This window comes from Pantherophis guttatus, chromosome 2 (assembly GCF_059756535.1).
Source record: "Pantherophis guttatus breed Tessera chromosome 2, ASM5975653v1, whole genome shotgun sequence".
Lineage (NCBI taxonomy): Eukaryota > Metazoa > Chordata > Lepidosauria > Squamata > Colubridae > Pantherophis > Pantherophis guttatus.
Window position 1 is genome coordinate 112,890,543 of NC_142064.1, and position 22,219 is coordinate 112,912,761.

General features: G+C 37.9%; 1 protein-coding gene across 6 annotated transcripts in view; it reads right to left on the minus strand.

Annotated features, from left to right (window-relative positions):
- The window catches only part of ELAVL3 (ELAV like RNA binding protein 3), an 81,777-nt gene that overhangs the window by 21,809 nt on the left and 37,749 nt on the right, over positions 1-22,219 (minus strand). For 5 of the 6 annotated variants that reach the window (XM_034434535.3, XM_034434534.3, XM_034434530.3 and 2 more), the window contains exon 2: positions 7,538-7,760. In XM_034434535.3, coding sequence (XP_034290426.1) covers positions 7,538-7,760 — 223 coding nt within the window. The remainder of the gene's footprint in view (positions 1-7,537; positions 7,761-22,219) is intronic. The other variant, XM_034434529.3, reaches the window with a different exon arrangement.

The window sequence follows — 22,219 nt, forward strand, 5'->3', positions numbered from 1 at the left end:
TTAGGACCCCAGGCCAACTGGCAGAGCCAAGTCTTTGGGCCTTTACAAAATGGCAGGAGGGTAGGTTCGTATCTCTCCAGGGGAGGGCACAATTAATTCCAAAGGGCAGAAGCCACAGCAGAAAAGGCTCTTCTCCAGGACCCTGCCAAATGAAATTCCTTGACTGAAGCATGCCCAATCTGCCAGCACTGGTGGGACAGCGCAATGCCATTGGGGTAGGACAGTTCCTCAGATAGGCAGCAGCATCCTTCCACCCCTTCTGACAGTAGCTTTGCATTTATGCAAACTTAACTAAAAAGGGAGAAATTTGGGTTTTTTTCCCCTTGTCCACTCACTGACAGGTACTACTTTATCTGATGATCAGCCTTTTCACATTGTCAAATTAATTCATAGAATATAATCTTTACTAAATGATATATTACATCAAGGTATTAAATTATAGTGGTGTATTAAATTATGGTAATGGTCTAGTAAAGAATCAACTGAACCTTGCACTCTCTGCTGAAGAGGAAACTCACATTTTGAGATTAAACAAAGATAGTTAAAGTGAGACTTCCGGTTTGGCATCGTGGCGAGACAGTCAGGGAAATAGCAGGCTCTGATGAGCCCCATGAAAACCCCGGCTGTTGAACCGTCACCGATAGGTCTTCGGACCGAACCTGTCTTGCAGGGACGGGGGAAGAAGAGGGGTGCCTCGGATGACCAAGAGGAACAGGCAAGTTCTTTATTGCAGCTAAAGTAAATATAAAGATCTGTAGCAAATACACAAATCAGAATGGGAGGGTCTGAAGCATAGCTGAGTACCCCACAACAATGATTCAGAAGTCCTTGAGATCTGACACTTCTTGGCTATTCATCAAGATTCACATATCTTTTTTCTGCGCAGGGTGTATAAAAATCAATGATTTTTTTTAAAAAAACAGATTTTTTTGATTTAAATCGGATTTTTTTTTATTTAAATCAGATTTTTTAAAAATAAAATGCTTTTTGAGGAAAATATATTACCATCCAAAGGTTATTCCATCATGAAATAAAGATTAGTTTTTTAATTATGTAGAATAAGGCTGTATATATTTAATTTTTTTGGTAAATAAATTCCATTAATCCATTCACAATGTCATGCTCTTCCAGAGGTTTTTGTAAGATTATTGGGCAGTTTCTCTGCCTACAAGATATTATCACAGATGCGTTGGTTTACTTTTGCAGTTCTCAAAACTGAATTTGACTCAGCAGAGATCACATGCCTCTTCTTCACAGCAAAAATGTTATAACATGAACAGAGTTGAGAAAAAGACCTTAATCCTATTGTTCTACAAACCTATGAATACAGAATCAACCCCTTCAGTGCTAAGTTTCAAGAAGTTCAGTGAATAGAATAGAAACAATATTTTTCTGATTGTTTGGAGTGGAATAGATCTGCACAAGAAGAAAGTGAAACTAAGTGTGAGGAGGAAGGGGCAAGCAGACAAGCAGTACAAAATGAAAGTGAAACTTTCTGAGCACAATACTGCACAGCCACAGACAGACAAGTCTTTGGATCTTTTTGTGTGTATGACCTGAGGTTTATCACATTCTTTCCTTGGAGGAAAAAACCTATAATGGCAGCAAGCCGTAAAAGAGACTCGGTTTGGCAATATTTTAATGAAGTTCCTTTACCTATCGGTAAGGCAGGCATGCATGCAAACTGCAAACACTGCAACAAAGAAATGCAAGGCCTGGTGGCCCAAATGAGGCAACATCATGAGAAGTGCTGTGATAAAAGAAACACATTTGAGCAGGCAGGATCTTCAGGTTGGTAAACATTTTTATTGAATCATATTTCTAAAGACTGCCTTGAACTGTCATGTTTGAGCAAAATTATATTTCTTATTATTACTGCATGTTACTATCATTTGGTACAGTTATGAAGAAAAGCAAATATTCCTTTTGGGGCAGTGCTGGGTACAATAAGCAGAAATTGTATAAACAATAAAATAACAGCATTGACTTTTTTGTTTAGGGGAATTCATGGATTCTGGAAACTATCCACCTTCAAGATCTTCCTGTTCTACAGTTTCAGAGTTATCTATCCAGGATAGTGCTTCATTAGCATCATCATCATCAGACACCCACAACCACATATCACTATCACCTAAAAGAAAGAAAAAACCCTTCCCTCCTGGAACCACCATAGATAAGTTTGTGATAAAAACTAGCAGATTAGAAAAAGAGTTAATTGATGAAAAAATTGCCCAGTTTGTTTATGCAATGAACTCTTCTTTCCGTGTGACTGAGAACCCACATTTCATTAATATGGTTCAGTCACTGAGACCAGGATACAGTCCACCCAGCAGAGCAGATGTTGCAGGGAAACTGCTGGATAAAGTGTATGACAGAGAAATGGAGCAATGTGCAACAGCTCTGGAGGGTAGAATTGTTAACCTAAGTATTGATGGGTGGAGTAATGTCCACAATGATCCTATTGTATGTGCTTGTATAACAACAGAAGAAGGGAAAGTCTTCCTTGCACAAACAATTGATACATCAGGAAATGCACACACAGCAGAATATTTACAAGAAGTGGCAGTAAAAGCTATAATAACGTGAACAAAAATTCAAATGTCTAGTACGCAGTTTGGTCACAGACAATGCTGCAAATGTATCCAAGATGAGAAGAAATTTAGAAGAGCAGGAAGGGAATACAAAGCTAATAACATATGGTTGCAGTGCTCATTTGCTGCACTTCTTAGCCAAAAACTTAAGTGTTCCAGAAATAAAGACTAATGTTGTTGAAATTGCTAAATACTTCCGTAACAATCATTTTGCTGCAGCAGCTCGGAAAAGGATGGGTGGAACCAAGCTAACGCTCCCACAAGATGTTAGATGGAACTCTGTGGTGGACTGTTTTGAGCAGTATATCAAGAACTGGCCTATTCTGATGACAGTTTGTGAAGAAAATCGAGATAAAATAGATGGCACTGTCACGGCCAAAATCCTCAACAGTGGGCTTAAGAGAAATGTTGAACATATGCTGAGCATCCTGAAACCCATCTCTGAAGCTTTAAACAAAATACAGAAAAATAGCTGTTTTATTGCTGATGCTGTTGAAATTTGGAAGGAACTGAGTGAACACTTAAAAACAGAACTACACACGGACAGAATTAAATTACAAGCATTAAAAAAACGAATGGGACAAGTACTGTCTCCAGCTCATCTTTTGGCAAATATTGTCAATATCCAGTATCAGGGTCAAAACTTAAGTGCTGAGGAAGAGGAGTTAGCTATGACATGGGTATCCAGCAATCATCCATCTGTAATGCCAGCTATAATAAACTTCAAAGCTAAGGGGGAACCATTCAAGAAATATATGTTTGTTGAAGATATTTTAAAGAAAGTCACACCAGTGAAGTCCCTTAAGCACTTGGATTTAGAGACTGTTCAAGTAATGATTTCACTTTTAACAGCAGTAGCTTCTTCTGCAGGCGTTGAAAGAATATTCTCTTCCTTTGGACGCATTCATTCTAAATTGAGAAATCATTTGGGACCCGATAAAGCAGGAAAGCTTGTTTTTCTTTTCCAGATTATGAACAAAGAAGAAGATGAAGATGACGAGTGAGCTACGGAGGACAGTATTTAAGTTTTTCATGTGTAGGCTGGGCTGACAGTCTAAGTTTCTTAAAATATATATATTTTGTTTAGCCAAATTAGTTAACAAACATGGAAATTTGTTTAAGCAAATAACATATGCTGTAATGTTATTGTTTCAGTTGAATAAATCTATTTAAATTGTTATTATTAAGGTAATGATTATTTTTCTCCTTCCTAAGTACAAAGTTGTCCAAATATGAATGATTAACCTATTAAACTGGGGATAAAAAAACTAATATGAAAAGTTGTTATTCTAAAAATCTTCATCTACTTGCATATTAAAGTTATACCAGCAAGAATTAGTCTTTATGTAGAAAACTATGATTTAAATCAAGCCTTACTGACTAGTGATTTAAATCGTGATTTAAATCAGTTTGATTTAAATCAAATCCACCCTGATATATACTGATCTGGGAAATGAGATGGCTGCTTCAAGAGGCATTTAAAAGCAGCCACATGTTTTCTTTTCATGCTCAGCATCTTGCAAAAAAACCCAACAACCCTCATATATTCTATCAACCACATAAATCACAGTCTTGTAGCTGACTTTGTCTGATTCTGAAAGATGGTGCTATATTGGATCTGATGTGTATTTAGACAGAAAATCATCAGGAAATCCCGTGGCTAGGGGACAGCTAGCAGCTAAAAACTACCCGGAAGGCAATGGCAACCACTTCCCCTATTTTTGCTGAGAAAATAACATGGATATATTCATGCACTCACCATCTAATAAAGTTTAGGATTATATTGCAAACATATCTGTGACACAAATCATATTAATTTATTATGAGAAATAATTTAACAATCTCAACATGTTAGATGTTGCTAATAGAAACACTACAGTTCCCTCCTTTCATATTATAGGGTTCAGATGTCTAGTTTTCAGTATATGAAGAAATTTCAATTAAAATAGAAAATATTTTTATCTGATATGCATCAAAACCAAATAGGTATTATATCAGTAATGTGTAAATCCATTTCTTGAAATCTTTTGACTGAATGATTGACTAAACCTAATCTCCCTTCCTCTGTAAATTGTAAATACATTTTGTATGCTTTGCAATGAAGTTTTCCAGTCTTACAACGAAGTTATGTATGAAGGCTATTGCTTAACGTATTGTAAGCCGCCCCGAGTCTCTGGAGAAGGGCCGCATATAAATTAAAGCAAAAAAAAAAAAAAAAAGTAGAACAGCAAGGGGGGAGCAGCTGTGCCGCGTGATTTAGATTCACTAGAAAGCAGGATTTCCTGCTTTCTAATGATTTTAAATTACGTGGCATAGTTGATCGTCAGAAATACCAGTTTGGACCAACCGGTAGCCTTTTTTTTTATTACTGGTTCACTGAACCAGTAGCTTTTATCACTACCAGTTCGCCTGAAGCGGTGCGAACCAGTAGGATTTCACCACTGGTTCAGCCTTAAGGTACCTCTCTGGTATTTGAAGACCATGCTCTTCAAATACCAGAGAGGATATTACACTAAGAATATGCCTTGGCCATCTTCTATCTTCTCAGAAGGCAGAATAAAATATCTGAGGAGCTGTCACAGAGAAGAGGAGGCAACCTATTCTCCAAAGAACCTGAGGGCAGGACAAGAAATAACAGATGGAAGCTTAACAAAGAGAGATAATCTAGAACTAAGAAGTTTCCTGACAGAACAATTAATCAGTAGAACAATTTGCCTCCAGAAATTGAACACTGGAAGTTTTTAAGAAGAGATTGCAGAACTATTTGTCTGGAAAGGTATAGGGCAGGGGTATCAAACTCAAGGCCCGGGGGCTGGATCCGGCCCATAGGGTGCTTAGATCTGGCCCACGGGGCTGCCCTGGAAACAGTGAAGGACCAGCCCACAGTGCTTCTGCCAGCAAAAGCGGAGCTCGGGAGGGCTGTGGGCGGCCCTTCCGAGCTCTGCTTTCACTGGCAGAGGGTTGCAGGAGGCCATTGCAGCCAAAAACGAAGCTCATGAGGGCTGCGGACGCCCTTCCAGAGCACCGTTTTCTCTGGCAGAGGGTTTTAGGAGGCCGTCACAGTTGAAAATGGAGCTTGGGAGCCCGTTTTTGCTGGCCGAGTCCTCAGACCACTACAGTTACCCTGATGCAAGTGACATCAAGCTGGCCATGCCCACCCTGGCCATACCCACCACAGCCCCCAAGGTCAAACACAACCCTGATGTGGCCCTCAAGGAAATCGAGTTTGACAAACCTGGTATAGGGTCTCCTGTTTGGCAGCGGATAGACTAGAAGACCTCCAAGATCCCTTCCAACCTTATTCTATATTCTATAGACTGACATTCAGCTGAATATTAGGAAAATTGTCTTGCCAGAAAGGACAATTGATTACAATCACTAAAAGACAAATGTAGTGTTTGGCAACTGAACACACATTCAAATTCTCACTCAGCTGCAACATTTGTGAGTGCACTAATCAACCTCCATAGCAGACTTTTGAAACTGAATTTATAAAAGCAAGGTAGTATGAAAAAGTAGATAGGATTTTATTTGTTCTCAAATAGTATCCAAAAATACCAGTCCTGCTTTTTCAAGTACTTAAACAAATGTAGTTAATACTGGGCAATGGATACCTCATAGATATGTCAACAGGGGTTTTGGACAGTTACCACAACTGGCTTGCAAATGCCTTCTTTTAGGCTGTTATAGACTTCCTAGTCTAGCCTACAACTTCAAGATTCCCTGGGAGTTTCCAACTCAAATACTAACCAAGTTTAGCTTTCAAACCCAAAGTAGTTCAACCAGGTGCTGCCACCTGCTGTGACAAAATATTTAAAGATATTTCTTTATTTGTTCTACAAATATGCGGATCATTAAAATGCTGTGTTTTGCTATATAAATTTAACAGTTCACTAAATTTGTATTTACTTCTTAAGAAACTCTAACAGTAATATAAAATGCAGTCTGGATGCAAACACCTTGATATCTTCTATAATCCATAGTTTCATAGATATATTCTATCTTACAATTTCTAAAATATTATATTTCATACATTTTCTAGTACACACATGCTTGCCTTTTCATCAGAAAGCCACTATATTTTCTCTGCCACTGTTAATGTAATTTGCCAGAAGGTAAAGGTAAATTTATTTATTTATTAAATTTATATGCCATCTATTTTCAAAAGCAACACTAATATAAAACCAAAAAATCTCCCAAATCCTAAGAATTTATCACCTAAGGGCCATTTATGTCCTCTGTAACAATTCCAAAAACCTAGAGTACCTCAATTCTAATATCACACTGGTCTGCTCAATGAAAGCTTCTTCTTCTAATCCATCCTTACACTTCTCAAAAGCAAGCAGCATTTTCTACTACAGAATTAGTATTTGAAGTATTTTAATCTGGAGGTTTATGTACACCTTCACCAACAACCATTAATAATCTTCCTTACATATTTTTGTTAGTTTAAACCCATTATTTATCATATTTTAAGTAGTAGCAAATTCCATAAACCTATTATGAGTTTACTCAGTAATACAGTGCTTATTTTCCTTTATTTATTGGCTATTTATTTTCCTGTGGGGAAAATGCTCGTTAAATTAGGTTTTTCTTATCTCTTTCCAACTTTATGGGGTCATTTTGGAGATAGAGTGATAGCATAGCATGCTTACAGTGGACAGTTAAGATGTACCCAAGATATATTCCAACATAAAACGATCCTGAGAAGTTTTCATGACCTTTCAAATAATCAATAGCATGGAACTATTTTCATATAGTTTTCCATAGCTGCTGCACTGTGCGAGTGTATTGTGACACAGAACACTTCTTCAGAACCCCACAGCTCTTTGAAATTTCCCAACACCATATGTATTTTCATTTACCATGGGTTTTTAGTCAGATTATCTTTCTATCTCAACTTTTCTTTCTTTTTAATCCATACAGACAGACATGTACAGTCTTACCTGTGATTTTGTCTCGAACCAGTTTGCATGATTCAATCTCTCCAATACTTCCAAACAGACTCTTGAATTCCTCTTGTGTCATGTTCTGGGGTAAGTAGTTGACTATGAGGTTAGTTTTGGAATCATCGGTGGCCCCATTGGCACTGATCAGTGGCCCATTGGGGAGGGAACTGTTGCTTGTGGGGCCGTTGGACACCTGGGTCTCCATTGTGCTGATTATCTGCTGAAAACAAGAGGGAGGAGGGAAAAGTGTTACGGTTATGAAGGATGGGAGGTAAACCCAGCAGCTTGTATGAAATTGTTCATTTGCAATGTAAGGGTTGTTGAAATGGATTAGGCTTATAATATATTTGTTTCAGTGTTTTGGTTTCACAGAGGTTATATCAATGTAGTATATTAAAAAAAAAATTCTGTGAGTGACCATGACACAGACCTCTCAAGTAGATTTTATGCAATGATGATACAGAAACAAATGGAGAAGAAAGAGAGAAAGGAAATGCTAGAAAAAAAGGAAGTGCCAGAAGGCACATGATGGTCCCACTTTGTTCACACTAGTGTACTATTTCCATGTGATGCAGCTCCCAAAAAATTACTCCTACAGGAACACTGTGCTCAAGCAGAATAAATATTGCCCTCTGCTGAACAACCTTGCCTGAACTCAGAGCCTAAGAAAGAGCATTGCTAATACTTGGGTGGACCAACAGAGAAAATCAGTTGGATAGATGAAGAAAAGTTGGAAAAACATCCCCAAACCACCTCTGCAGTTTTGTCAAAAACTGTTATGTAGATATGTGCATGAAATCACCAGGACTTGTATTTGACCTGAAGGAGATTTTAAACTACTTTAATTTAATTTGTCATTTTTCCATGCATAAACAAATTCCTTAAGCATATATATTACTTCAAGTGGCTGGTTACAATTTATTTATAGTGCATGTGGTGGGAGGGTGGTGTAAATTCAGGACCTCTCAATAATTACTGATCAGTGCTTCTTTAGGCAACAACCCCACTCCCTTTACAATCCATTTCATTCCCTGGACATTTATTCCGATTGCTACAAAGCCTCTGTGCCAACCATCCACTTCACTATGCTTTCCTGCAGGCTGCTCTTCTGTTAGCAAAATGCTGGTTCCCTCTTAAACTATTGATCAGGCCATTGATTCTGCCATTATACTCCAGCCTCAGGCCAGGAATGAATATCATCAAAGAAAAATGCATCACTAATTTCCTGGGCCTGCCAATAATGTGCTTACAAAAATGGTTGAGGACAGGATGCTCTTCTCTCACTATATGGTATTTACTAGGCTTTGGAAATTTAATTTTGTATATAAAGATAATTTTTATTTCGTTGAATGTGGTTCCATATTTATTCTCTACTTCACAGAAATAAATAATGGTTCTAAAAGCCATCATTCAAAAGCCATATTACATATTCTAACATAAACACTAACCAAGATTATGTCACACAAAAATACCAGAATGATGCAACCAGACCAAGTTGTTGCAACTTGCCAATAATTTGCAAACGGTGGCATGTTTGGGTCACATGTAGAAAACCTTAGGAATTTATGTAAAGATATAATCTGTAAAGCGATCTAAATACAAAATGTATCTGAAATAACTAAAAAGAGATGACCAGTTTGGGTAACAGTCAAGATACACAAATTCAGAACAAAGCAGGGAACAGGGGAACAGATAGGAATATAACAATATGAAGTCTGAAATTCTGTTCACATTTATTCAGAGGCTCTGATGATTATTTATAAATGTCTAATTTTATGCTGAACACCTATTACATTGCAAAGATTGTCAACAAATTTCATGGACATAGATTAATCTTACCGGTAGGAGCAGTTTCATACACCCTCTAATTTATATACACAATTTGTACTTTATAGTTGTAATTGCTGTATCAAGTACAAGTGGACATCAGCTACATACCAGTCTCTAGGCAAGCCTCCCCAAACCAAGATACAAAAACATGTTATCAGAAGCATTACAATATATCCTGTCAATTTATTGCCACGCCACTTTTTAATCTATGTTTTAAAAAAAAAGACAATTTAAGATGTTTCTTAAAAAAGAACTGTTGGGTGATTTATCTTTCAAGTTGGTTTCTTACTCCCAGATTGCCACTCTCTTGAAGTTGGCATAAACACCAGCTGTGGTGCTTATTGGAAAAAAAAACCCACCTTGATTTACTGATGTTTTGTTAACTTCCACATTAAGAGTCTAGTATAATAAATTTAGAACGTCTTAATAGACTGGGAAATTTGTTTTCTTATATTTAATAAGTTTATTATATTAGCCCCATTCTATTTTATAAGCAACAGTCAGTAAAACAATAGTTAATTAAGCACAAAAACTTTAGGCCTCAAGCACACATGGGAAGCTTACCAAAAAGCAAGAAGCAAATGCTCAGCCACTGTCTCTGAAGAAAAGCAAGGCTGGGCTGAACAGCATCACCCCATTGGCTACTGTTTTATAATGATTCTCTGACTATTTTGTTTAAAGTACTTGTAAGCCAACTTCAGTTCATCCTGCAGATGAAAGTTCTACCAGACAATGGATCTATTATGTCACCTAGCCACCCTTGTGGTGATAAGAACCCTTCGTCATTAGTGATTTCTTGCTGGATTGATAACTAAAAGAATTTAAATTCCAGGCTAGAGACTATAGACCATCCTGGCTCAAACATCAAACATCCCACTAGCCATGGTTAAAAATGACCAGAATAAGCTTCAGAGAACCTTGGGCTTCCCTATTATCCCCTTCCCTCTTACAAGGACCATTTTATGCAAAAAATGAACAGAGGCTGAAATAAAGTATGCCAGCCACAATTAAAATTAGTAATAGCTTGCTAATCAATAAGCAGTAGTTTAAAAACTGGGAGCCCTTGCTTCTGAACTTCCATACTTCCAACTTCGCAACCATACTGGTGACAGAAAATGAAGGGCAGCTCTGAAACCCAAAGCAAGACAAGATTCAGTTGTTCTTGTGGCAAGTTCCTTAGAGAATCAATGCTAAATTGCCTTCCTTTCTAGTCTCTTGAAAAGACCCCTCAGTCACAGACTGGAGCCCTTGAAAGAAAAACTACATCCATTTTGAAGTGCAATATACTCTTTTTACTTTTAAAATAATTTATTTTCAACCTGGCATTCAAGGAACTGCCAATCTTCTCAGAAGCTGCTAACTGAATCACATTCTCATGTCAGCACCCTCTGAGCCAGATATTAGCCAGTTAAGTCCAGGAGCTGTATAGAACCAAAACTAGCTCAAGCTTTATTGGTTTTTTTAAAGATATTATGTGCCAAGGAAGAAACTTGGTTTCTTGTTATCAAATAACTTAAAACTGGCAGACCAAGAACAATTGGGTTTACAATACTAGCTTTTAAAGAGTACTCCAAATAAAGAAAGATCCCCTTTTTAAATGAAATTGTTAAGTACCGTTAAGTAATTTCTAGCTTATTTATCCACTTCAGGTGGTAGAAAGAAACTATGAACAGAATGCACGCACTGGGACACAGTACAGAAAGTCCAAATGCTCAGAATCCTGGCTCATGCTGTTCCATGTGAATAGGTTCAGCATGATTGACTTCATGGCCAAAGCATCTAGACAACCTTGGCTAAACTTGGAAAATAAGCAAGGCAAAACCTAATTATTGCTTAAATGGAGGGCATCACATCATCCCCAGACTACAGGCTAGACTGGCAAATTTGAAAAAACAAGCAATGCAAACTCTTTCATATTGCTGCCCCTAAAATTACATGTGAACATGTCCAAGTAGTCACTATGACTCAAGACTGACTTGGAATTTTTCTTCTAAGTGTTTTAGAATACAGGGTTAGTTATTCTATTATAATCAGTAATTAAATGGTAGATTATCGTAATCAAGATCACATTGCACATCAATTTATATAAGACTTATTTTCAAGTTCTATAATTTCTGTCAGTCTATGCTGCACCCACTAACTTATATCAGAATCTAAACTTTTCCAGGTCTCACTGAACACAACAGTATGTCAACTGCTCCTCAAAGAGAGAAATACTCTGTGCCTTCTCTGTGGCAGCCCCTGCCCTATGGAATACCTTGCCCCCAGAGGTTCGGCAGGACTCCACCCTGTTAGCCTTCCATAAGGCTTTAAAGAGCTGGCTTTTTCCCACAAGCACTGGTAGTTATTTAGATGATGGCACGTTAACACAGATTGGATTTTTGTTTTTAATGTTTTATGTTTCAACTGGTTGAGTGTTAGTATTTAAAATGCTTTAATATGCCTTTTCATTTTTGATTGGGAGCTGCCCAGAGTTGGCTGAAAGATGGGCAGATGTATAAATGTTATTAATCAACCAATCAATAAAATAAAATAATCTAATACAATAAATTTCATAATCAGAATAACAAAGATCGTAAAGTCTGCATCTGTATTTAATATATGAGAGATTGATAGGAAGATAAAAGGTAAAATGGGAAGAGAATGGAGTTGAGTCTAATAACTTCCTTGAAAACTTTGCAAATTCACTGCAACCTATTTGAACCAACAAACATAGGGGTGAGAATACTATATACTGATAGTGCTATCCGTCTTTTGCTTGTTACCCCTTGTTACCTAAGAGATGGAAACAACTCCTTTTGAAGCTTTCAAGACAAGGACATGTTCTACAGATAACAATGGGTCTGTATAAGCAGCAGAGTTACCCATGTTGATGGATGTCCATGTGTCAAAAAAGTCAATACTCGAATGTTACCTCTTATGCCTGTGTGAAAGAAAGATTTGATAGATGTGCTAAGGAAAATATTAGAGCAGCTGAAAATGTGGATTCCTCTCTTTTATATAATTAATACAAGGTTAGGAAGTCTTGTTCTTCATTGCATCTATGTATCTCACCAGAAAGCAAAACTGGCAGAACAGATACATAGGTGCAGTTCCTTCAATTGGAATAGAAAATCAATGTGATGCAGTATAATATATTTTAATTAGAAACCAAATTCCTATTCATTTATGAAGGCCCCTAGGCAATTGTTAACAAATCACTAGCATTTAGCATCCTCTTTGAATTCCAAGGAAAAAGGAATTTGCAAATTAAATTATCAAAATGTCAGTCAGGACAGGTAATTTGCAAGGCTGAAACATGTTCTGAGTGACTTGAAATGAACTGTAGAATAAAAATGTAACAATGCAACAAAAACTCTCGAAGCCCTGGCGAGCCCATGCTGACGAAGCATCACAGTCCTAGTGACGAAATGCTATTTATAAATTACAGTTAGATAGCCAGGAAGAGTATAAGAACAATCCAGTGCATTGCACTGTGTATTATGTATTCCTTTTGGGGAAGATATCATGGTAGTGTGTAATTGGTATAATGAGTCAAGATAGCTTGACTGGAGAAGCAGAGAAAAGCAGGAAGATTGGCAGAAGCAGCCTTGGGGTGAGATCCCAGCATCCTACTTGATCGCAGCGGTCACAGAGAATGAAGCTTTCAAAGTAGGAAGAAACCCCTCCAAGGAAGAGGGAGAAGATCTGTAGAACACAGAGTTCTTGGAGGGCAAACAAATATTGTCATGCACTAAGAATCTGCCCCTGGGGAGACCTAACAGTGGGGGAGTCTATTATTATTTAAACCGAGTCCAGGGAAGATCAGGGTGAAAACTTTTGTAATTGTTTCTCTAGTATGTATCTGGAGAATGAGTATATTAACAAAGCACAAGGGTAACTATGCACTCCACGGAAGATCCAATTGCAAGACTGTATATTGATGTCTGCATGAAAATGCCAGGCACCTCTAAACCAGAATGGGAGAGTTAGCATGCTTAATGTTGGAAGAAAATATAAACACTTATAAAAATATAAGTGGAATGGAAATAATGGAAACAGAGGAATCCTTGGACAATAGAAAACAAGGTGATTGTAGAGTTTTCTTTAATTTGTTGAAAGAGAAAAGGGAACAGATGAGGCTATAGAGAAGCCCAATAATTAGGAGGGACTTAGATTGAGGAAAATACAGGTAGTGCTTATTTAGCATCTCTTTGTAATAATTAGTGATGAGAAAGTAACTTTATGACCAATCCTCATATATACAACCTTCATAAAGGAAAGCTAAAGTAAGAGTATGAGTATCATCATGGTTTCACTTTCTGACTGCTTTGCTAAATGACCAAGCTGCTGGTGCAATTATCATTGTTAAACAAGGATTATCTGTATTGTAAATGAACTTGATGGAGAACCCAGAATGCATGAACACTAGCAGTAGCTTCCCAGCATTTGTTAAAGTTACCTCTCCAATGGAATCAAGTATTCCAATATCCTGTTCTTTTAAAAGTAGTTGCGCTGCTTCCAGTTCTTATAGGTATTTAGCAGTTTGAGGAACAGGAGGAGGAAGGAATGTTGTGGACAAGTGGTAGGGATTAAGCCAAAGGATTCTGGAAATTTGTTAATCATTATATGCAAATTCAGCTAAAGCAATAGTTCTGCAGGAAAGTAACATAGCAATGAATATAGTGCTCTTTTTTCTATCTTATCATCTGATTGTGGGTGATGATAGGAGATAAATAGATATTAACTTTAAGCAATTGATACAAACTTTCCAAACATGGTACCAAGTATACTAAGAAGTTTCCTGACAGAACAATTAACCAGTGGAACAGGTTGCCTCCAGGAGTTATGGGTGCTCCAATCACTGGAAGTTTTTAAGACACTGGACAACCATTTGTCTGAAATTGTACAGGGTAGGGCTGTCAAACTCATGGCGTCACAGTGGCATAACGTGACGTATCGGGACTTTTCCCCCCTTTGCTAAACGGGGCATGAGCGTGGCCAGCATGTGACACATCCAGCCTGCAGGCTGGGAGTTTGACAGCCCTGGTATAGGGTGCTTCAGCAAGGGGTTGGACTAGAAGACCTCCAAAGTCCCTTCCAACTCTTTTATTCTATTTGAAATAGTATGACTAATCATACCACTGTAATGGAATAGACTGTCAACAAACAACTTAATCTTTGATTTAACTGGAAGACCCTTATAAGGAAGAAAGTTTGCATTTTGGTAAAAGAATAAACACCATAGCAACCAAAACAGAGGCTTTGGATTCTTGGCAGTTCAATAATACAATCCCAAAGGTACAATATGCTCAGGTATTTTAGAGAGGGGAGGAAGATATAACAATTCAACTGGATTGATTATTAAACTGATAAATGTCACAGGAGAAAATATCAATCTTCCTCATATAATACCAAAAAATTAGTTTTGAAATAATTAAAATGTCAGCAGTCTGTGATGACTGAGTTTCAAAATTTCTTTTGAGGGCAAGACGAGTGCAAAGATGACACTGGATAGTGGCATCCCCCTTCTCAGGAAAAAGGGAAAAAAACATCAGAAGGATGCTTCTGAAGGTCATCTATCAAAGCTCACTGATATGGATTCTGCTCTATTAAGTCTTTAAGTAAAGAGTACATCTTCCATTCTCCAAAACCTCAATAGCCAAAAGTTAGGCACTGGAGGCAAAAGTGCCTGGTATATACACAACTGGTGTGCACAATTATTTTGGAAGATTAATTTTATTATTGAACAACTACCGAGCTCTCAGTCAATCCAAAATGTTAATAAATCTCAAACCTGAATATTTGAGAAAGTAAAAGTGAGGTTTTGGCTTTCTTAGGAGAATTATGTGGCAACTATTAGTGTGCAGAATTATTACGCAACTAAATGAAACATGAAAAGTTTCCCATCTCACTCATTTATTTCCATCTGTTAAAGTGAGAATAATAAACAAACAACCCAATGTACAAATAAACATTTCTGACATTTAAAAAAAAGATCAGTGACCAATATAGCCACCCTTCTTTTCAATAACGGTCATAAGCCTTTGATTCATAGAGTCTGTCAGTTTCTTGATCTGTTGAAGATCAACTTTTTGTGCAGCAGCAACCACAGCCTTCCAGACACTATCAGAGAGATTTCCTTAAATCTCCCATTTAAGAAGGGCCCACAAGTTCTCAAAAGGGTTTAGGTCAGGTGAGGAAGGGGGCCATTCCTGTCATTATTCTTTCATATTTAAGGCCTTTACTGGCTAGCTAGGCAATGGAGTATTTCGATGCATGCAATGGAGCATTGTCCTGCATAAAAATCATGGTCTTCTTGAAGGATTTTTCTTTTTCCTGTATCACTGCTTGAAAAAAATGTCTTCTAAAAACTGGCAGTAGGTTGGGGAGTTGATTTTGCATCCATCTTCAACCCAAAAAGGTCCAATTACCTCCATGATGGCAAACCTATGGCACGCGTTTTCACCCTTCCCAAGCTCCTAGAAAGCTCTGGAGCCTGGGGAGAGAGAAAAATGGGGCTATCGGGCCCATCATGCCATCATGTGCCAGGAGCAAGGGGGAGGGGGGGTCGTGTGCACATGCGTGGGGGCGGAGCGCATAGAATTATGGGTGTGGGCACGTGTGTGCGCAACCCCCCCCCCGCTCCTGGCACGCGATGGAAAAAAGGTTAGCCTTCACTGAACTAGCTCATTTTTAATAATACCAGCCCATACCAGGGCCGCTCCTCCAACTTGCTGGCGTTTGAGTTGAAGTGGAGCTCTGTGCCTGTTACTGATCCAGCCACGGGTCCATCCATCTGGTCTGTCAAGAGTCACTCTCAGCTCATCACTTCTGAATCAAAATCTGATTCAGATATTTCTTGGTCAGTCTTGCCTTTTCAACTTACATGTCTCGTTCAGTTGTGGTTGGGTTTCAGTCTTCCTTACCTTGGCCATGTCTCTGAGCACTGAACATCTTGTACTTCTGGGCACTCCAGGTGGGTTGCAGTTCCGGAATATGACAATACTGGAGGATAATGGATTCCTGTAGCTTCACATTTGATTCTTCTCAAATCTTTGGCAGTTAATGTGTATCTTTTTTTCTCAACATGTTTCTTGTGACTCTGTTGACTATTTGCAACAAAACATTTGATGGTTCTGTGATCACACCCCAATATCTTAGCAATTTCAAGAGTGCTGCAACCCTCTGAAAGACTTTTTACAATTTTTGACTTTTCATAGTCAGTTACCTCTCTTTTTTGGATCATTTTGTCTGAGGAAAAGACTCTGCCTAATAATTATGCACTCCTTGATATAGAGTGTTGATCTCCTTAGGCCCACCTTCATTACACAAATATACATCACCTGATCTGCTTATATCCACTAAGCATTCAAGTATACAGCTTGGAGGTGGAAAATATGCATTAAAATGATGATAGGGTCAAAATACTCACTTGCCTAATAATGGTGCACAGTGTATTTATTTACATCTCACTTTTATTTTTTTTATAAATAACTCAAGTTAGCAAACATATCCAACACACCTTTCTCCTCCTTCTTTCCCCACAACACAATTCTGTGAGGTGAATTCAGCTGAAAGAGTATGACTGGCCTAAGGTCACCCAGCTGGCTTTCAGGGCTACAGTGGAACTTGAACTCAGTCTCTTGCTTTCTAGCCTGGTCCTCAAACACTAAATCAGACTGTAGCTGAAGGTTCTATAGCAGGTTGTAAAAAAACAAGGCTCACCTGATCTAAACTTGTGTAAGCTGTTTTGAAATTTATGATTTCCAAATTCCTATGATCAGGCTGGACTTGAAAGAAGTGTGCCAAGACCCCCAAAATAGGTTTCATTTATTCATTCATCATATTTATATAACCATCTACCTCATAGAAAAGTGATTCTCGGCAGCTTCATAAATATCCTTTACCACCAAAGGCACAAAAGCAATAAATCTTTTCTCCTATCAGTGATTGCCTGAAGAAAGGTAGTCCCTTAGGCAAAACCTATAGTCTCTGTGTATACATTGAAAGAAAGACTGAAGATTGGATGATGCACTCTGGGAGATGAAGGCTGATTTCAAATCATGGAAGGCTTCTTATGCCCCTGATGCATTTTAAACAATCCTCTTTCTTTGTGAATGCAGTCAGAACTCTAGTGGAGTCTGAAAAATAAGGTATAAAGCACCTATAAAAGTTACAAAAATCCAAAAAAAACACCATGCACCCTTAACATTTTCTCTAGATCAGAGAACCCCAACTTCTCTTCATGGTGGCTCCTTATATTTCCCAAATTCCACTGCAGCACCCGAGGGTACTGCGGTGAATTCATGAACAATTCTGTTTATTAAATAGTTAAATATCCTGCAGGTCCCCATGAGATCATTGTAGCAACCCAGGATGCCCCAGTGTAAAATTCGAGGACTGTGGCTTTAGAACATGTAAGGATAGGAAAGAGTCCATATGCACGGGGTACATCTGAATGCTATTTAAAATTATAATCTACAATCGGCCAAGGACTGATGATCACAGTCACATTTTTTAGCTTGGCAAACAGTTTATGTTTGAAAAGCATGTTGCAGAACGGCCTTGACATGCTCAATATGGGCAGGTGTGATTTTGGAAAAAATCAGCATATCATCCAAATAAATCACCACATCAAGGTGGTATTATGTTTACAGAAACAGTGGTGATGAGTAATGTGTTGTTTCCTTGTTTCCAAATACATTAGTCAAAACAGAACATTTTCTGGTAAAACAGAAAGGGGGGGAATGACATTTTAGCACCTGTAAACAATGGGCACTTCAGGGTTGTAACAGAATTCCTTGATCCCTGTGAATTTCAGAAGTATAATTCTGTAGGTAGTCCATTCCCATGAAAATGGGAAGATGCAATTGTTAAACACAATTGCAAGCTGAACAGGAAAAACTAATGTAAAGTGTTCAAAATTATCACAACAAAAAGAGGCAAAGCTAAGACAGGTCAATATCGTTTTTCCATAATTGACATTATTGGCTCCAAGCTGCATAGGTTCAACCCCAGGAAGGTTGCAGCAGGAGGAAATGAGTAGAGAAAGTGTAATTTTTCTTCTTCCCATCCCCATCTGTTTCACTCCTCTAGCTTTCCCATCTGAAGTCAATGCAGCATTGAAACTTAAAATTGTCTGGTGTGCTCTGTTGCACTAGTTCATCTCGCAAATCAATAGACAAACCTTTGCCAAATTGCTCAACTAAAAATATATTCATTACAGCCAATATGTCTGGACACACACTTGAAATTTGGATACGCATGTGTATGTGCATACACACACACACACCTATTCTCCTGAAATGTGGTGCAATCTGTTAATCTCCTGATTAGCAGTAACAGAGTCATCAAAGGCAGCACAGTTTCTGCATATAATTAGAATATTTATCCATCATGGGAACATTATGCATGAGAGGAATTTATCTACTTAGCAATTCCATCTGCACAAGAGAAACCAAACCTATTCAAGTAGGATCCACAGGAAACTCAACTGATATCAAGGGAACATATAAGTCAAATCAAAGGATAAATTGACAAAGGAACCATCAAATCAGCTCGGAAAATAAAATAAAAATGTGACAGGGCACAAATGGCAGGAGGTACAACTCTGACAGCCCCTTGTGATTGCTGTTCTTGGCCAAATTCCTCTAAATGGGGAATTTTAGGAGGTGAAATCCATGGGTCTTAAAGTTGCCAAAGTTAGAGACCCTTGTGTTGGATAATTTGAATAAGACATTCGTCAAATAATTGCACTGAATATTTAACTATTCCTAGTGTTCAAATAACATGCTATGATCCATCATAGAAGCCATCAAAAATATATCTAGGGAATTAGTTACCATGATCTTGGCTAAGAACAGGAAACTAGGTGGCCTCCCTTATAATGTGAGTAGTCAAATTCTGGGCAACAGAAAACATGATTATTACATTTTTTCTTTTATCTATCTTTTATCTCTTTTGATTACTAAAGTAATAATTTTCACTTTAGCACCCAATTTATCTCTTAATTCACTAGAACAGTGAGCTCTTTTTTTATTAATAACCATTTGACGGATAAGGGTGACAGTTTATTTCCTGACAGTTGAGGAAAGGGCAGATGTTTTACGTTAACAATGTTTTGCAAATTGTTAGCATTTTCTCAGGTTCTGAAAAGCCTTCAACACAACTGGTTATAGTTATTTCTGTATAGAAGCACCACAAATAAAAAGAGTATATTGGGAGTAGAGTTGTCCCTTATAGCAAAAGTGCTTAGGCTTATATACTATCCCAGTGCTTTACAACACTCTTTAAGCAATTTAGAGTCAGCATATTGTCCCCAACAATCTGGGTCTTCATTTTACTGACCTCAGAAGGATGGAAGGCTGAGTCAGCCTTGAGCTGGTCAGGATCAAACTCCTGGCTGTGGGCAGAGTCATCCTGCAATACTGCATTCTAACTACTGCACCACCATGGCTCTTACCAAAAAAGGAATGGAAACCCATTAGGGAGATTTCATAGATGGAATCCTAATGGTATAATTTTTAGTATGAATGTACTGTAGGTAGAAGCTTCCAAAGAAAGTTCAACAAGGCATCTTTGCCTTCAGAAAAGCAAACTTCCGGAAATAACAGATTGTTGAAAAGAGGGTCAATTCTCTTCACAATATTTGAACATCCATTTATTCAAAATGAATATTAAGAAAAATGACAATAACAATTTAAAATATACGGATAGCCCTTGACTCATGACCAATTGCTTAATGGCCTTTTGAAATTATGACAGGACTGAAATGAGCCTGTAAAGCAGAGGTGGGTTCAGCAGGTTCTGACCAGTTCTGGAGAACCAGTAGTGGAAATTTTGAATAGTTCAGAGAACCGGTAGTAAAAATTCTGACTGGCCCGATCCCCATCTATTCTCTGCTCCCGAGTCCCAGCTGATCAGGAGGAATGGGGATTTTGCAGTAACCTTCTCCTGAAGTGGGGTAGGAATGGGGATTTTACAGTATCCTTGCCACACTCACCAAGCCACACCCACCAAGCCATACTACGCCCACCAAGCCACACCCACAGAACCAGTAGTAAAAATTTTTGAAACCCACCACTGCTGTAAAGCACTTCTGGCCTTCATAAACTGTTGTACCACCCCCATTCTGCTATTACATGACTGGATTTTGGATGCTTAGCAACCAGCTCACTTTTATGACTGTTTGTAGGTCCCTGAAGTCATGTGACCATGATTTGGTTTTTGCTGGTTTCCATGATTACATGACCTCAGGGGACAGCAAAAAATATCCATTTGGAAGAATGGATTCACACTTATGACCACAGCGTTCAGTTAATGTCTGCAAATTTACTTAATGACTGCCACAAAAAAAATATCATAAAATCAAGTCAAGACATGGGAGTGCCTTGAGTTACAACCATAAAGACTTACGACCGGAAATTTGGTCCCCATTACAATAGTAAGTCGAGAACTATCTGTACTTGGAAGAGGAAACTAGCCAAGGAAGCTGTTTCCCTGCTCGACAATGGTTATCAGCATGGTAAAATAGCAGAAAAACTGGATTTTTCATTTCTGTTTCCACTTCTGAGATGCCCATGTCTAAAGCTAGCTTTTGCAAAGGAAAACTGGGCAAACTAAAACAAATGGATATAATGAGAGATAAAGTTAAATTCAACAGACTAAAACTAAAACTAAGTAAATGTTTCTATCCAGAACAATATCCAATCCACAGATTTTAAATAAATTAAATATGAAATTTCAAGTCTTTTCATACAAATATGCAACTTCTTATTAATATCAGTATCTCTTTCAAAAGACTGGAGACTGAGAAGTGATAAAAGAAATTATGGGTCAGTGACCTTAACATTTGTTTCAAACAAAATAACTGAAATTATCATTATAGAGAAAAGAGCCAGTTTGGTCTAGTAGTTAAGATTCCAGGCTAGAAACTAGGAGACTATGAGTTCTAGTCCTGCCTTAGAGGCATGAAAGCCAGTGACTGGATGACTTTCAGTCAGTCACTCTCTCAGCCTAATCCACCTCAAAGGGATGTTATTATGGGGAAAACAGGAGAAAGGAGTATTAGATATGTTCACTGCCTTGAGTTATTTAAAAAAATAATAAAGGTGGAATTAAAAACTCTTTTTTAAAAAAGCAAATACTTAAGAGTTACATGGTTTCTGCAAGGTAAATCTTGCCTTAATTATTGTCTAGATTTTTAGAGTGTCCATAACCAAGTAGATATGTGTGGCCCAATAAATATTGTCTACTTGCATTATGAAATAGACTTTGAAATAGACTATCAACTTTTGAGCTTGTAAGAGGGATCTTGGAGACCTAGTGGACAATCACTTAAATATGAGCCAACAGGGTGCAGCAGCCGTCAAAAAAGCCAATGCAATCCTAGGCTGCACTAATAGAGGGATAGAATCAAGATCACAAGAAGTTCTAGTACCGCTTTACAAAGCCTTAATAAGATCAGACTTGGAATATTGCATCCAGTTCTGGTCAACACAATATAAAAAATATGTTGAAACTCTGAAAGGAGTCCAGAGAAGAGCAACAAGAATGATTAGGGGTATGGAGACTAAAACATACAAAGAACAGTTACAGGAATTGGGTATATCTAGTCCAATAAAAAGAAGGACTGAAGGAGACATGATCGCAGTGTTCCAACATTTGAGGGGCTCCTACAAAGATGAGGGCGGCAGACTATTTTCCAAAGCATCAAAAGGCAAGGCAATGGATGGAAACTAACCAAGGAGAGAAGCAACCTAGAATTAAAGAGAAAATTTGTAAGAATTAGAGCAATCAGCCAATGGAATAGCTTGCCTTCAGAAGTTGTGGGTGCTCCATCATTGACGACTTTCAAAAAGAGATTGG